The sequence below is a fragment of the Ursus americanus genome, chromosome 11, assembly GCF_024610735.1.
Source record: "Ursus americanus isolate L20-20 chromosome 11, mUrsAme1.1.p, whole genome shotgun sequence".
Taxonomy (NCBI): Eukaryota; Metazoa; Chordata; class Mammalia; order Carnivora; family Ursidae; genus Ursus; species Ursus americanus.
Window position 1 is genome coordinate 27122043 of NC_142137.1, and position 17471 is coordinate 27139513.

The 17471-nt window shown below is 35.8% G+C and overlaps 1 protein-coding gene and 1 pseudogene across 1 annotated transcript in view; one reads left to right on the forward strand and one right to left on the reverse strand.

Moving 5' to 3' along the window:
* The window catches only part of CDC40 (cell division cycle 40), a 49487-nt gene that overhangs the window by 14398 nt on the left and 17618 nt on the right, over nt 1-17471 (forward strand). Inside the window, exons 3-8 of the mRNA XM_045798466.2 lie at nt 3929-4058; nt 11550-11633; nt 13316-13455; nt 14600-14696; nt 16038-16177; nt 17037-17111. Of these exons, the coding sequence (XP_045654422.1) occupies nt 3929-4058; nt 11550-11633; nt 13316-13455; nt 14600-14696; nt 16038-16177; nt 17037-17111 (666 nt within the window). The remainder of the gene's footprint in view (nt 1-3928; nt 4059-11549; nt 11634-13315; nt 13456-14599; nt 14697-16037; nt 16178-17036; nt 17112-17471) is intronic.
* Nucleotides 4054-9082, reverse strand: LOC148109254 (AP-2 complex subunit beta pseudogene; annotated as a pseudogene).

The window sequence follows — 17471 nt, forward strand, 5'->3', positions numbered from 1 at the left end:
CTTTAGAAATCCGATAGTGCAGCTCTTTTCTTTCACAGATGAGGAAACTGAGACCTAAGGTCATAGAACTCACACTAATAAAATATTCTTTTATTAGTAATATTTAAATCGTGCTTTTATGTCTTAAAAGATTGAGGTATTCAGCCAATTAAATGGAATGGTGGTGATCTTCTACAAATTTGTGGAAAATAATTAAGTTATTCAACAAGCTCTCTTACCTTAAAGTTTGTGTTTAAACATTGATGACTGCAATAAATATTAATGAAAAACTTATTAGCAATCTAAGTATAATATGATTATTAGTTCAGTAATTTGGAGGGGCGTTCTATATGTAAACTTATTATTATGATTTCATATAGTCGGGTTTTACCAGTGTTAAGTTTTAATTCTTGTGATGTTATGTTATACTACTAAGACGTTGACCCTCAAGCATTCTACCTTCTGAAGACTTTTGAGAACCACTGTCTTACAATACACAGATTGCTTAGATTTATCTACCAGTGTCTTAACAAATTAAAAACGCTTTTCTCAGGGCCCCTGGGTGGCTCAGTCGGTTCAGCCTTGGACTCTTAGTTTCGGCTCAGGTCGTGATCTCAGGGGTCGTAGGATCTGTCTCTGTGGGGCTCCACACTCCGTGGGGGATCTGCTTGGGATTCTCTCCCTCTGACCCTCTCCCCCCACACACACGCACTCTCTCTCTCTCTCTCAAATAAATGAGTCTTTTTAAAAAATGCTTTTCTCCTATTTTATAAATAAATCACTACTTCACTCAGGTGAAAGATGTAAGCATACTTAGGAACATCCTGAAGTGTAGTGATCTGAATTATGAATTAATACTTAAATTTGTATATTTTGTATGGGAGATTAAGATTATAATTGACTGTGGTGTACTTCAATATGGTCTTAGCTAAAAACTGTTAAATACTCATACCTAATTAACTCGAATACGTATTTTTAAAATTCCTTGAATGCAAATTTACTCTTAAACTTAGTTAATTACCAGAAGTTAAAAAGAGATTTGGAAGTCAGTTTTGTGTGTTTTTTATATGCTTTGTTTTTATTTTTTTTTTAAGATTTTATTTTTATGTAGTCTCTGCTTCCAAAATGGGGCTCAGACTTACAACCCTGAGATCGAGTGTCGCGTGCTTTCCTAACTGAGCCAGCCAGGTGCTCCTGTGTTTTGTTTTGTTTTTTTAATAGTTAACCCGGAATTAAAAGAAGTGCATATTCACAGAGACCAGGAACATCTGGGACACAGAGTTTTTAAGTAATTGGGAAGAGCTGAGTTCTGCTGAATAACATTCTCTCCCTTTCTTTGTTGGCATTTATTTAATGTCTCTGAGGTCAGTTCCAGTAGATGCTGGTAACCAGGCAGTTAAGGAGAGCTGAAAATAGATGGATCCTCCCCCAACCCAGCTTCCTATTAGAAGATTTTTTTTGTTGTCTCAACATAAATATCTGTAAAATGTAGCACGTTTAAATTTTTAGACTGCTTTAGGAATAGCACCCATAGAAGATACACTTAGCTATAATATGTGGATCTGTATTTATATAGAAATCAAAGTTCCTTAACACTGAGAATTTTTCTTTAAAAGATAGAGCTGATTTGATATGTATGGCCGATAGAAGAATTGTTCTTTTTTTGTAAACTCTTAATAAAATAAGACTATGGAAACTGTATTTTCCTTTTTCAAATTGGAAAGTGTAAACATAACGATTAACTTATTATATGAGTAACAATAATAGTAATAGAGATTTTTATCACTTTAGATTTTTTCCCCAGTAATGTCAGATACTGCTTTGCAGATGATACCTGACTATATTAGGTAGAGCATCTAGGAAACTTTTAAATCACTTTATTATCTTTAATTTTATGGATATCCCTTGTTTTTGTAATAAATTTCATGCCTGAATGAAATTACTCTGACCGCCAGCATTCAGAAGTCTAATTTTTTTTCTCCCCTACATTTCCACCCATCAGCAAGAAGGAACCAATATTGGCTATGAAGTCATGGCACTATCCTTTATTATAATTCAGAATAAATAATAATAAAAGTTTTATATGTAAATTGGGTATTTTTAAATTGAATCATTTTAAATATAGAAATGGAAGCTGTCAATATAAAAGAATATTATAGTAATTTATTTTCTTCTGAAGCAGAAAAACCATTAGGCAAGTGTAACATTTAATTTCAGATTTTTGTCCTATCTAGAGAAGGCAGCATTCTGCTTAAGATCAATAACTTACATTTATGGCTCTAGAAATATATCATAGGAAAGGTGGCTTCTAATGGTAGTGACCTAAGATGTCCTAACATCAAAATACTTCATCGTGACAATAGACCTTCCAGAGTTCAAATAAAAATATCCTGTCTAATTCCACTATTTCCAAAGTGGGAAGTTCATTTTATTCTTTATTTAAAAAGAAAATACAGGGGTGCCTGTGTGGCTCGGTCAGTTAAGTGTCTGCCTATGGCTTGGGTCATGATTGCAGGGTCCTGGGATTGAGTCCTGAGTCAGGCTCCTTACTCAGTGGGGAGTCTGGCTCGCTCTCTCACTCTCCCTTTGTGCTTCCCCCCCCCTCAAATAAATAAAATCTTGAAAAGAAAATGCAAAATTGGATTTTCCCATTACCATTAAATAAATATCATTAAATTAATAGTGTTTGATATAATCTGGTACTTTTTTTTTTTTTAAGATTTTATTTATTTATTTGACACAGAGAGAGAGACAGCCAGCGACAGAGGGAACACAAGCAGGGGGAGTGGGAGAGGAAGAAGCAGGCTCCCAGCGGAGGAGCCTGATGTGGGGCTCGATCCCAGGACTCTGGGATCACACCCTGAGCCGAAGGCAGGTGCTTAATGACTGAGCCACGCAGGCGCCCCAATCTGGTACTTTTTACCCAATTTTTTAAAAAGTTAGTATGATTGTACACTTAAAGAATGTTACGATGCAGTAGAATCCTAGACTAGGGTTTGTTCTAACCTGGTTCTGCCAGTTAAGAATAAAACTATTGATTCTAGGGCAGATAAAATACATCATCTTTGGCTTTTTTTTTTCATTTCTAACATGAAAAAGAGAATACCTCTCTAACTTTCCAGGATTTTTGTACAGATCAAATTAAATAATATTTGGAAACCATTATGGAAACTTGAAGCATTATAAACAAATAGATAATAATGTACTATTTTGTGTAAGACTTTCACAGTGTGACTTTTCACAGTAGAGAAATTTTATTTCCATTTGTAATGCCTTTTCTAGGGACTTTTTCAAGCACTTTAATTATACTATCTATTTCCTATTCTCTGCCCGCAGTGGGGTTCTGATTAATCTTTCCTTCATTAGTGCTTTCTATATGCCAGGCACTATGGTAAGTATTGAAGATTTTAAGTCTCTACCTTTGAGGAATTCATAATCTAATGGAGAAGAAACATATATTTTTTAAATCACATCATGGTGCCATTATTGATATAAAAGTCACCAAAAATCATCTTTACAAATTAAAAAAGAGTCACCAAAAATCCCCCAAATCATGGTTTAGACAAAATATAGTTATCAATTATCAAGAGCAGCATTGTCAAATAGAACTTCCTGTAATGATGGAAATGTAGTAGCCAAAATGGCTTTTGAAGTCCTGGAGTGTGGCTAGTGTGACCGAGGAACTGAATATTTTATTTTAATTAATTCAAATCTGAATAGCCACACAAAGACTTAGGTGAGCTGGATTCCTCTCCTTCTGACCTACGGGCTGACAGACACTGCTCATCAGCCATTGCCCAGCTGCACTGAGCACATGTGGTGAGCGTGTTCCAGATCGGTTACTCAGCCCCTCATGATACAGAGTTGAGAATATATTGTACAATAGTTCTAGTAATTCTAGCTTTATATACTCAGAATTTAAGTTCGTTTTTTTCTTATAACATTGCAGTTTGGACCAGAAAATCCCTTTAGGACACAGCAAATGGCTGCCCCTCGAAATATGCTTTCTGGATATGCTGAACCAGCTCATATCAATGATTTTATGTTTGAACAGCAAAGAAGAACTTTTGCCACATACGGTAGGGTGATAAGATTTACTGTTTCCAGTTTGACACATTTCTGTGTGGATAATCTGTTTTATCTTCTTGCTTTTTAAATTTATTAATCTAGATTCCTTTTTTAAAAACGGTAGTGTATTTTCTTAAACACATCTATAAATATTTATACAAATGGGAAGATGAACTAATATTTTTAACTATCATTCTAAATTTGCTGTGTTTTCTGAGTACTAAAAATAGTCTGAGGTCTTAAAAACAGAATATTCTTTGTTGTACTTGATAATGAACGCTTGTTATTGAATGTCCATCATATGCAGGTTGCTGTTGAAGTTGGTAAATGACCAGATAGTGTTAAGAGGTTACTTTTATTTTTTAATTCCAGTATAATTAACGTACAGCATTATATTAGTTTCAGGTGTACAATAAATATAGTGATTCAACAATTCTGTACATTACCCAGTGCTCACCATGATAAGTGTACTCTTAATCTCCTTCACCTATTTCACCCATCCCCCCACCTACCTCCCTTCTGGTAACCATCAGTGTGTTCTCTGTAGTTAAGAGTCATTTTTGGGGGGGTGCCTGGGTGGCTCAGTCATTAAGCGTCTGCCTTCGGCTCAGGGCCTGATCCTAGGGTCCTGGGATCGAGCCCTGCATCGGGCTCCCTGCTCCACTGGGAGCCTGCTTCTCCTTCTCCCACGCCCCCTGCTTGTGTTCCCTCTCTCGCTGCCACTCTCTCTGTCAAATAAATAAAATCTTTTTTTAAAAAAAAAGTCTTTTTTTTTTTGCTTTATCTCTTTTTTCCTTTGTTCATTTCTTTTATTTCTTAAATTCAACATATGAGTGAAATCATATGGTATTTGTCTTTCTTGGACCAACCTATTTCACTTGACATTATACCCCCTAGATCCATCCATGTTGTTGCAAATGGCAAGATTTCATTCTCTTTTATGGCTGAGTAATATTCCAGTGTATATATATTACATCTTCTTTACCCAATCATCTGTCAGTGGACACTGGGCTGCTTCCATAATTTGGCCATTGTAAATAATGCTGCAATAAACATAGGGTTACATATATCTTCTTGAATTAGTGTTTTCATATTCTTTGGGTAAACAGTAGTAGAATTACTGGATCCTATAGTAATTCTGTTTTTAATTTTTTGAGGAACCTCCATACTGTTTTCCATAGTGGCTGCACCAGTTTGTATTCCTGCCAGTGGTGCACGAGGGTTCCTTTTTTTCCTCATTCTTGCCAACACCTGTTGTTTCTTGTGTTTTGATTTTAGCCATTCTGACAGGTGTGACATGATACTCATTGTGGTTCTCATTTGCATCCCTGAGGATGAGCGATGTTAAGCGTGTCTTCATGTGTCTGTTGGCCATTTGGATGTCTTCTTTGGAGAAGTGTCTATTCATGTCTTTTGCCCATTTTTCATCAGATTATTTGGTTTTTTGGCATATTCTTTTTATCTTGTTATTTACTGATTGACTTTATTCTGTTTCTCAGATCTTACTCTGAAATGTTTTCTGTTGTTCATTAAAGGACATCAGGAAATAGAATGGCCACAGATTCATTGTGTAAGATAACTATATCCTATCAGATTTAAGAAAGTTAACATGCACACAGGATTGGGAATCTCCTCTAAAAGAAGGTGGTCTTTATAACGTCCTTGTTGATAGTTCCTGGTCACTGATACCAGATTTGCTAATATTTGGTGGTGCCCTTCCTTTCTCTTTCTATAAGCTCATCTGTGTCTCTTTGCCTATTGTAATTGTGATCTTCTTTATAAATCAGTTACTTATGCTAGTGTTTCTTTCCAAAAAGGTAATTGAAAAAGAAAACTTAGAATTTTACAACAGATTTTATAATCACATCTTTAGACATCAGTAAATTGTCTCTTTTTTTTTCTTTAGTTTTCTTTGCAGGCAGAATTCTACCTCTTCCTTTTATTTCTTATAGAATTTGTTTTAAGTTCTGAACAAATTTTTCTACCTTCTCTGCCATTAACTTCCATTATTATAAGATAGGATTAAAAAAGGTTAAAAAAAACCAGCATCATGTGAAATATATGTATTCAGTGATGCTTTTTGATAGTAGTTATTTTCATTAAATAATATAAACAAATTTTAAACTTTTAGGAAAGAGAGAAGAAAAAGGTTACCTATAATCCCACTATACTAACATATCTACTGTTAGCATCATGATCTTTATCTCTCCAAGTTACTCTATACTATAATCAGTCTATACAAAAAAATTTGCATCTCACCTTTTTATTCAGTGTTCTATCATAAACATTTTTCAGTGTTAATTTATAATCTCAGTTTGTCATTTTTTAGAACTATGTAGTGTCTGTACCATAATTTACATAATTATTCTAATATTGGAAAGTTACTTTTTTTCTAATTTTTAGGGAGTGACGTAAACTGATTCACTATAAATTAGTTTAGAGTTTTAGTATAGATAGTCTTAGTTATTTATCACGATATATTCTTGGAAACTGGTTGTAAAAAGATTGTCATATATTAAATCATATTTCACCATAACGAGGTTATAATTGACAGTGTGCCAAAAGCTAAGACTGTATACCTCTGAAATCACCTAGAAGGGTTGGACACTTCCAGTCCAAAAAAAAAAAAAATGGTTATCAATGCATTGTATGAATTACTTGTATAAGGGATCCGTGTAAATATCAAGTATATATGCAGCACATAAAAATCAACTTTATTGCATCATGAGTTTGCTCTATTCTAGCCTATAATGAAACAGACTTTTAAATACTTTGTTTTAGACCTTAGAAAGAACTTAAGCAATAATTTAGATAGCTACGAGTACTTTAAAACAAAACAGAAAAGAAAAGGTTCAATTAAGTTTATCTGGTACCTATTTTTCTTCTTAAATTATCCTATAGTAAGAGTAGGCATTTAAAACTACTCAGTTGGCTTTAGACCTGGTTTCAAAAATGGGCCTGTTTTTTTTAATAGCCAGTGGTTTTTGCCTCTCCCTTTAGGGGGTGGTGGGCTAAGACAGAGATTGAACTATCCAGTGAGTTAAAGACATAAAAAATGAAAGCCAGAACTATCCAACAGATTGTGCCTTGGTGTTAGCACAGATCAGACTGGTCACTACCTTGCTGGGTGGCCTCAGTGTGTTTGGGTTCAGAGTCTACATGGTAATACAGTTTCTTCCAGGTAAGAGTTCTGGGCTTGCACCAATCATGGGGTGGCCAGGGGGCACCGGACCAGTCTATTCATTTTTCAGAATGCTGTCGTAGCCCTGATAGAGGTACTGAAAGACTTCAGGAGCTCTACACTTCAGTGACAGCATATAATTTGGGTTTCTTGGCTGGCTACATAGCTCAGCCAAAATCCAAATGCCATTAGTGAACTTCAGGGATTGGTACAGCATGTCCTGCCCTTCCACATTCCTCTTGGCAATAGTATAAACATTGTTGTTTTACAATTTGTTGGAACAGTGTCAGCATTTAAGTGACATTCCTTAATCTGAAACTAGCTCATTTTATTGGGAATGCCCTTCCATGTTGCAAGGAAGACCGGGTGCTCCATTTTGCCATCTTTTACAGAACGCACATTGAATGGGATAAGGCAGCTGAAGTAGAAGACATCAGTATTAGTTTTCACAGCTACCTGCGGTTTATGCAGAGGTTCTATCTTCATGACTGGGCCCAAAGTGTTGAGAGGCACGGAGACATCAATGCTCTGGTTTCGCATCAGTGGTGTACGGATGGCCAGAGGAGTACTCGGGATGACACCCAAAGCTATTCTCGTTAAACTGGATTGCAAAGTCTGTCGTGCTGGAGAGCTTTGTTGGTGAAGTTCATTTCCATATAGATGTGCCCTTGGCAGTGACTAAATGTTCCAGAAATCTCCAAGCCTTTAGCTTTTACTATAGGAGGCTAGACATCCACCAGGTGCCATGCCTATCCCCATGGAGAGTTCAAACAGGTCATTCAGACCACTGCTAACCACAGCAGGAGTAGGTGAAGGAGCAAAAGTTGCAGGCTCTGATGAGGGGATGATGAAGGATTGTCCCACCATACTATCTAGTCCTCCTCCCAAGAGATTTACTGCTCCCATCTGCATGGAAGACACCTGTGGCACATTGACTGGGGGGCCGAGGTCAAGGTTTAAAGTTTAAAAGTTCTCCTAGAAGGTCACCTTGAGAGGGGATAACCTGAGGCTGTTCCGGGTTGGTGGCAGTGGTGGTGCCCACAGGGCTGTTACCTGCATCAGTGCTCCCATGGTGTATTGGCAAGTGTTTGTGATGGATTCCATGACTTCCTTCCACAAAAGCATTGGGAGGCTAATGGTACACGCTCACAGCTGCTCTGAGCCTTCCGGTCGTCTCAGGGTTGTAATTAGACGCGCAGTCCAAGACGAAGACCTCACCCCATCCAGTGCACTCATTCAGGGCTGTCAGCAGCTTGTTAATGTTCTGTGGGTTCAGATCAAGTAGGTTGCTGCTTGGACGAGATTCACAGATTTCAGATAATGCATAACTGTATAAGCCCCCACCATTGGCTTTGAATCTGCTATGGGATTCCACAGAGAATCTAGAAATCCCTGATCTTCCACCGTTTGGGCATTGATATCTGGAGTTTTGCCACACAGACTGCTGCTGTTTTCCAAACATAGGGATCCTCATCCTTCAAGCACTTGCAGAGGGGTTCACAGAGATATTCTGTAATCTTGTCCACCTGGATGACCACCCCCCCTCCATGGTCCTGACGGCCCAGGCCCAAATTAGGGGATTGGGAGCTTCACTGTCCTTCACAAAGCTGTTGACAGCCATGATGGCCATGTCTGGCTGACTCGTGGCATAGTTCATCAAACAAGAGACACCCAAGCTGCTTTAATTCTAGACTGTTAGTTTACATCTGGAAAGAGAGAGCTGACATCCTTCCCCACAGTCATGGCAGTAATCACTTTCTAGACAGCCTCCTTCCTCTTTTCTTTCTTTTCATTGTTGAGTTCAGCCTTCAATTCAAAGATTTCGCCGTTTTTATTGACTGTGAAGTATTGGAGTCAGTCATGGTTTGGGATCTTTAATGTGCACTGGAGGCAAGGGTGGGGGTGGCGGCCGCAGCCAGAGAACATGGCCCAAGTGGTGTTGTAGTGGTTTCCTGCACATTACTGAATATAAATGTTTTCAGGGGTTTTGCTATATCTTGTCAAATTGCTTTCCAAAAGAATTCTCCCAACTTACATGCCCACCACCACGTGTTCAAGTCCTATTTCTCTTTTCCTAAGTTCTGTGTGATTGTTTTTCCTTTATTTATGTGATAACAAAAATACTCTCTTTAATTTGTTCCATTTGGACTACTAGTGAGGTTGAAGGTTTTTCGATATATTTGTGACCAGTCTTTGCAGATCATTTTTATCTTATTTACATATTGAGATATTAGTATTAATGATCTTAAGGATCTAATAATAAAATTGGTGTTATTAGAGACTCCTAACTTTAGGAAACAAATTGAGAATTGATGGGATGGGAAGGTGGGTGGGGAATGGGGTAACTGGGTGATGAGCATAAAGGAGGGCACGTGATGTGACGAGCAGTGGCTGTTAGATGCAACTGATGAATCACTAAATTCGATCACTCTGAAACTAGTACTACACTATATGTTAATTACATAGAATTTAAATAAAAAAATTTTTAAAATAGAGACATTTCAAATAAGACTACAAAGGAAGAAAGACATTAACTGTATTAAAAATATAAAAAGGAAAACAAAGATAGATGGGAATATTAGAACTAGAATGCAGACATAGTCACTTGAGACATAGGATAATATAGAAAACTAATTGGACTAAAATTTTGTAGTGTTAGAAGTATATCTTGCTCTGTCACTTGCTGCCTTCTAGTAGGGCATATAGCTAATATTTAGCTTCTCTTATTTGTAAAGGGGAAATATTATTATCCCTTAATTACCTGACGTGGGAGGCAATAGTAGTAGTAATGGTAATAATGACAGTAAAGATTTATTTTACCGTAGATGATGTGGAAAAGGAAGAGAGCATAAATTCCTGTGCTCAGAAACAAGACTATGGCCAAATAAGCTGGGGATTGGTGCTTACGTAGGTATCACAGGAAGTACCAGGGATCTGCCTTTCCTCTCTGCCTCCCACTCCATCCCTCCAAACATATAATGCAGTGGCATTTGTATAGACATAAATCTCTCTCAAGATAGAATTACATTCTGGATAAATTTTTCTGATTGAGATGGAGATTTTTAACATCAGATATGTTGGTCTAAATTTTATATGAGCCTTATAAAATCTCATTTAAAAAATCCTTTACAGAACACTGTTCTGTACATCAAAGAGACAAAAGATAAATAACTCATGGGATTTGGACCTGTGATTTCAGAGAGGTTATTCCAAAGCTGCTTTTCTGCCATCAGGCTCTCTCCTGTGGCTGAGAACATATTTTATTACTCAAAAAACTGTAAGCAATTGCATTAATAGCCAGGTGGTTGGTTCTTTTCTAGCATATCATGAGGGTGAGTTGAATACCTCTATCCTTAGCTTGTTTGAAAAGTGTGTTTGATGACAAATCTTTTTCTGTTCCCCAAAAGAAGTTCTCTTTAATCTTTAGCTGGAAAATTAAAGTGTCAACTTTATCTACTAGGATGGACCCCTTAAAAAAGTGGCTAGTACTTTTATATATTTTATGATTATTCACATGGGTCATAGACCATAAACTGTTTAATGACCTAGGCTCTTTTGTAAATTAGTGGTGATTACTAAAACTAATTTTACCAAACATATATCATGTTATAGCACCCCCACTTAAGGAAAATTGATTTGAGTTAACATAGATAGATTTTCTTTCCTGAAGTCCCCAAAGACCACTGAAGACTACATTTATATAGATAGTAGCTACATACTTTCATCACTTTTTGAAGGCGTGTATTCACATGCCAGTTGATATTCTCACTTTTCTTACCAAGGAAACATACATAATGATTTATGAAGTAAAAATGTATTATTTTAAAATTGAGAGGGAAGACTGTCTTTACAGAGAATAACATTTTCAAATAGCTAGATTTTATATAATTCTTCTTACTCTATTCTTTTTTAAATTATTTAATAGTTAATATAATTTGATAAGCTAAAGCCATGTATTTTCTATTACCAAAACCAAAAAGGAAATGCTTTCTAAACTTCCAAATGTGTGGTGTACATATATTTTTAAGATCTTAGAAATTAAAGACTAAAATTCAGAGAGACTGTTAATAATGTAATATCAATATGCTAGATTCATCCTATAAGATACTTCTTACTTGGCTGAAGTCCTTCATGTCCAGTCTGAGATTTGGGTTAATTGTTCTAAATAGGAATATAGCTCAGGAAAGAAAGATAGTCCTAAGTTAAAGCGACCATTTCAACATCTGGGAAGGAAAATGTGAGATGAGTATATCTGTATAGTGATAAAACGAATTATAAGTGGCAAAAATGGAGTCAGTAATAAGTACTTTTTTCCTTTCAGGTTATGCATTAGACCCTTCATTAGATAATCATCAAGTGTCTACTAAATATATTGGTTCAGTAGAAGAAGCTGAAAAAAATCAAGGTAATTTATTCAAATTTATCTGAAATATTTCATATCAAGTATATGTGTATATATACACACACACACTTATAATTACTGTCTTGCAAAATGACCTGAGACTGTAGTAAAAACTAGTATTTTATTAGATTGATTTTATTTTTAAGTTGAAACAAGCGAGTAATCTATTATAGAGCAATATGGTCGAGAACCATTACAGTTTAAAGCTCATTTTTGCCATTCATGAGGCATGCAACCTTGTAGGGAAGATGTTGGTACCTATTTATTCTGGGTTGTTATGAGTACTTGGCACAGTGCCAACCCTGTAGAAATCATTCAGTAAATTATAATTAATGCGTAGCAAATGTTTGCGGTTTATTTCTCAACACTAATGTCAAGCTACATTTTTACAGAGCAGAACAAGTTTTATTATACATTGTCTACAGAGATTGTCTTAGGGTTGCTTTGAAGGCTGAGTTTGAGTATGTTTTAGAATATGTATTTGTGCTCATATTCATTTTGTACTTATAACAAAGCGTCATACTCTACATGCTGACTTGTCACAAAGCTCATCATTGGAATCTTACCCGTAAGTTATGCTCATTAGAAAAAGAATACGCTGCTCGTATGAGGATACTTCTACTTAGTAGCTACAGACCTTATATCAACCAGCGACCTTCGGTGTACGAGCTACATTTTTATTCAGTAGAATTTCGACAAGCTTTTGTTGTAGCACACAACCTAACGGAAACGCATTTGAATTAATGTAGGTAAGCTTTTTTCTTTGAGTTAGACCTCTACACGCCAAATCTCTTATGTAGTTAGAGTCTCCGTTAATAGTTAAACTGTAATTATGACTCCCATAAAACTTTTTTTTCCAGTTTACTGGCTACACACAGCTTGCCACCTCCTACCGATCAACTCAGAATCTCAACTAGAAACATCCTCTTTCCTCTTTTCTTTTTAATCTAAGACTTATATTAGAGGTCCAATTTAGATTTAGATCACTTAGAAGAATACCAGATTCTTGTGAAACCTTGCTTAATTTATATTGTTAAATTGCAAGTGAATCAAAGTTATTAATTACTTACTGTAATTTAATCTAATTCAGTTTTTAAATGATACATTTTAATTTATTCTTGTCAGTCATTGGAGCATCTGACTCTTGATTTCGGCTCAGGTCACGATCTCAGGGTCATGAGATCAAGCCCCGTGTCGGATTCCATGCAGAGCGTGGAGCCTGTTCAAGATTCTCTCTCTCCCTCTCCCTCTCCCCCTCCCCACCACACACACTCTCTCTCTCTTAAAAAAAAGAAAGTAGCTTTATCGTTATTTAGCAATATTAAGTTGCTGGATTCCTTTCAAAAAGTGGTAAAATCCACTGATCCAGGTCCTTGATTCATTAAAAGGATTGTGTACCTTGTAGGATTACATAGCCAGGTCTTTTCTTTAAATATATTAGGACTTGCAAAATATTGCAGTAGGAGAAAGCTTCTTTTCCCAGAAGATTGAGTCTCTTTTTGTATGGTATGAGTTGGTGTACCTGGCAGATTCATATAGATTTCATTTTGTGTTCTTTAATAAATCTTTGGTCACTTGAACAATCAATTTTCTTTAACCATATAAAGTAAAAATTATTTATATGCTACTGTTTCTTTAGAAGATATCCATATTTGTGATCTCTATTATGTATTTTTTTAATGTAGGTTTAACCGTGTTTGAAACTGGTCAGAAAAAAATAGAAAAGAGGAAAAAGTTCAAAGAAAATGACGCATCTAATATTGATGGTTTTTTGGGACCGTGGGCAAAATATGTGGATGAAAAAGATGTAGCCAAACCCTCAGAAGTGAGTTTTGATGTTTTTCATTGCCAATTCAGGTAGATGCTGTGTTTCTGTGAAGGATATCTATATTAATAAACTTGAGATTCCTTAGAGAACCAAATGATGACTCATCAATATTTCTCTGCCATGGTTGATTGGGAAAATAGAGTAAGAGTTTCTAATTTTTCTTGTGAATATTTTCAATTTATCCTTTTCTGATTTATTTTCTTCTTTATTTTTAATTAAAATACAATATTGAACAATTTTTAATACAAATTAAAATTTAATAAAAATTGATAATGCTATTAAGTTATGGTGGTAGCTGGTTTTGATACCATATACTGAGATAGTAATCACAGAATCAACCTTTCTGTAATTTTAGAATTGATGGTGGGTTTTGTTTGTTTATTAACTTATTTAAAAATTTTAACAAATAATAATCTATTTTTAAAAAAATAATAATACCATGAAATGTTATAAAGTACAACCATAGAACCCTACCTGTCCTTCTCCATTTCCTAATCCCACTATCTATGTAAGCCAGTGACTATCCTAGGTCTTAGAGATATAGCAGTGGAAAAGATCAAGAAAATCCTGTCCTCATGAAGCTTATATTCTAGCTGTATCTTTCATTCATGTATCTCAATCAAATACATATGCCACTTTTTATTTACATTAGACATCATTTGTTGACCTCTTTGTTATTATAGATAAAGACTTACTCCTATCCCACCTTCCTTCCACTGCTCCTCCCATAAAAGTTGTGTCATAAATCTGTAGTCATTGCTTATATCCTTATGACTTAGTAAAAGCTATTTACTGGAGAACAACATTGTGTACAAAAATTGAGTTTCCTTTCCAATACTAGATTTTCTAACCACTTTGTCTTTTTGCTTAGATAATTAGCATAATACAATACATTTGTTTCTAGGTGTTCCAGAAAGATGGGTTTTGAATAAAATAAGTTTAAAAGTATTAACTAGTACCCATTATGTGTTTAATGTCATTTTGTAATCTGTCAAAGAGTTGAGACTTGTATCCCAGGAGACATACTTACAGCTATTGCTTCACCCAAAATTGGACCTCATTATAAAGTATTTATAACCAGCTTTGGGCACAGTGGGGTTCTAAAACATCCATTTTAAAGTTCATTCCTTAATTTCCTTAGGAAGAACAAAAAGAATTGGATGAAATCACAGCAAAGAGGCAGAAAAAGGGCAAACAGGAAGAAGAGAAACCTGGGGAGGAGAAGACAATCTTACATGGTAATATATTTTTTATGCCTCTTCATTTTTATGATAAACTTTCAGATACTCACTCTGTTCTCTGTTCGTATACTATCAATTGCCCATACTAATCAGCTGCTGTACTTCCCTATATTAGGAATAATTGTATTTGACTATTTGCATCTCAAAGAAATTACAGCACACTCTTCCATATTCTAATAAAGGAGAGAAAATAGCATGATTAATGATTGCCACAGATGATTCTTTCAAGTGCTAGTGAATTTTTAAAAATAGTAGATAAAGAAGAAATCTGAATTGTCATAATCTGTTCTTTCCTAAGAACAGACTCTTGCCCCATTTTATCCTTTTGTTTTTAACTCAAGTCAGATATTCTCCAGATAGCCACATAATTCATAACTATTACTAAATTAAACTTGAAAAGAAAAACTTTGTTTTTCATGTGAATAGACTGGAGATTAAGATTCTCATGCTAATTTTGATATGTGGAAGGAAAGCATATTCAGGAAATGTATTCTAAAATAAATTATAAATATTCTAGAATGTACCTGGTTCAGGTACCAAATATAACTAATAATTAGTTGCATTTGGAAAATTATGTAGTGATTATCAAACTGTAAAGAATAATTTAGTATCAATTTTTGATTATTCTAATGTTAGATCACATATCAAATATTTAGGTTTGATGAGGCCATATTTGGTTTCTTAAACTCAGTTTTGTCTTCAAGGACGCTATTTAATACTGTGGTGCTTGCAGCCATAATAAAAATAACAGCCAACATCCATCGAGGACTTCCTCTGTGCCAAACATGCTACTAAATGCTTTATATACACTATGTCATTTAAGTGCCACAAGTGACTTCACTGCAAACTTTGTGTTGAAAGTGGAAAAGAGAAGGGAAAAGGAACCTGGAAGGGCATAAAAGAGGAAGACGGAAAAAGGATAGTTGATATTTTTGTTTTAACTTCTTTTCTGTCCTGTTTTGCTTCTGGGTCTTTGCCAGTGACTCACAAGGCCCAAGTATTTTCTTGTCTTCCCTCGCTGTAATTATGCTGCAGTGAAGTCTTTTTTTATATATCATTAAAATGTGTAACTAAGTAAAAGAAGTATAGATGTTATTTAAAGGTCTGATATTCTCTGGGTATTTAGAAATTCCAAAACACTACCTCTAATTTAAATAACAGCAGGGATTTCAAGCAGCTGAATTTTAGCTGACTCTTGGTCTTAACTTCATCAGCATTATTACCCAAACCTTAATAAGGAACAATATCCCTATGAGAAAACCGTTATCATTTAAGGATATAGATTTTATGACTGTAGCTGGTATTTGTTCACTGCTTTCCTCTGTCTCGTTGTTTCAGTTAAAGAAATGTATGACTACCAAGGTAGATCCTATCTTCACATACCTCAGGATGTTGGTGTTAATCTGCGGTCCACTGTGCCACCTGAGAAGTGCTACCTCCCCAAAAAACAAATTCATGTGTGGTCGGGACATACAAAGGTAAGCAGATTGGTCACAGGGATTGGCCATGACATAACATTTCTTAATTTGGTGTCCTGTCGCCTTAGGGTAGCCCAAGCCTTTCCCCACAAATTCCTGCCACAATCTGCTTTTTCTGGGACACCACATCCATGAATAATGGGTTGGTAGTAGCACCAAAACCTCAGTAATCTTGCCTAAGCTCTTGGGATTATCGTGCTTAAGAGAAGATTAGCTGGTTTCTGGTTGATAAACTCTGGTCATATTGAAACTAATGTAGAGACAAGATACTTGAAACTTTTGATGTTGATATTCCTTGTCATCTGCACTATTCCAACTGATCATTCCCAGCTCTTGGCAAAGAGCAAAGGAACTGAGTAAAAGGAAGAAGAGAGAGAGCATTAGCAACTTGATTGAGCAAGTATTCCCTTGGGTGAGAAAGTCAGTATTAAAGTTTAAAAAACAAATCTTCGAAAGCTTCGTGTCAATAAGGGCTGTTCTTGGAATACTAATGAAGGCTGTGCTCAGGCATGATTTTTGGGATGAAGAAAAATAGTACATTAAGTTGCTTAAAAATACACTGTCCTGGGGCGCCTGGGTGGCACAGCGGTTAAGCGTCTGCCTTTGGCTCAGGGCGTGATCCTGGCGTTCTGGGATCGAGCCCCACATCAGGCTCCTCTGCTGGGAGCTTGCTTCTTCCTCTCTCACTCCCCCTGCTTGTGTTCCCTCTCTCGCTGGCTGTCTCTATCTCTGTCAACTAAATAAATAAAATCTTTAAAAAATAAAAAATAAAAAATAAAATAAAAATACACTGTCCTTACGTTTCATTTCAGGTGATAGTTGAATGTTTCTGATTGATAACTGTAACACCTTTTTCTAGGGCGTCAGTGCCGTCAGATTATTCCCTCTCTCTGGCCATTTATTGCTGTCTTGTTCCATGGACTGTAAAATTAAGGTGAGTCTTCAGTAACAGTAGGAATGCTGCAGAGCTAGTGCTTTGGTGAAGATCTTTGGTTAATTATAAATAAATTTGGGTTTGTTAGGCAATTAGAGGCTAAAAATTTTCTCTTAGGCCCCATGAATGCAGCCATTTATGAACTCCTTCCAAACATGTTGATTAAAATATGGCTCTGTGGTCCAATTGGCGAGGCTCTTTTGTAAGCTTAGATAACTGATTAGAATATAATCAATCACTCTGGTTTAGATACATAAATATTTAACCACTAATAATGCATTTTTTTAGAGGTTTTGGATGTGTAACTGAGTTCATTTGTTCCTCAGAACCGTAGGAGGTAGAGAGGACACGCGATAGAAA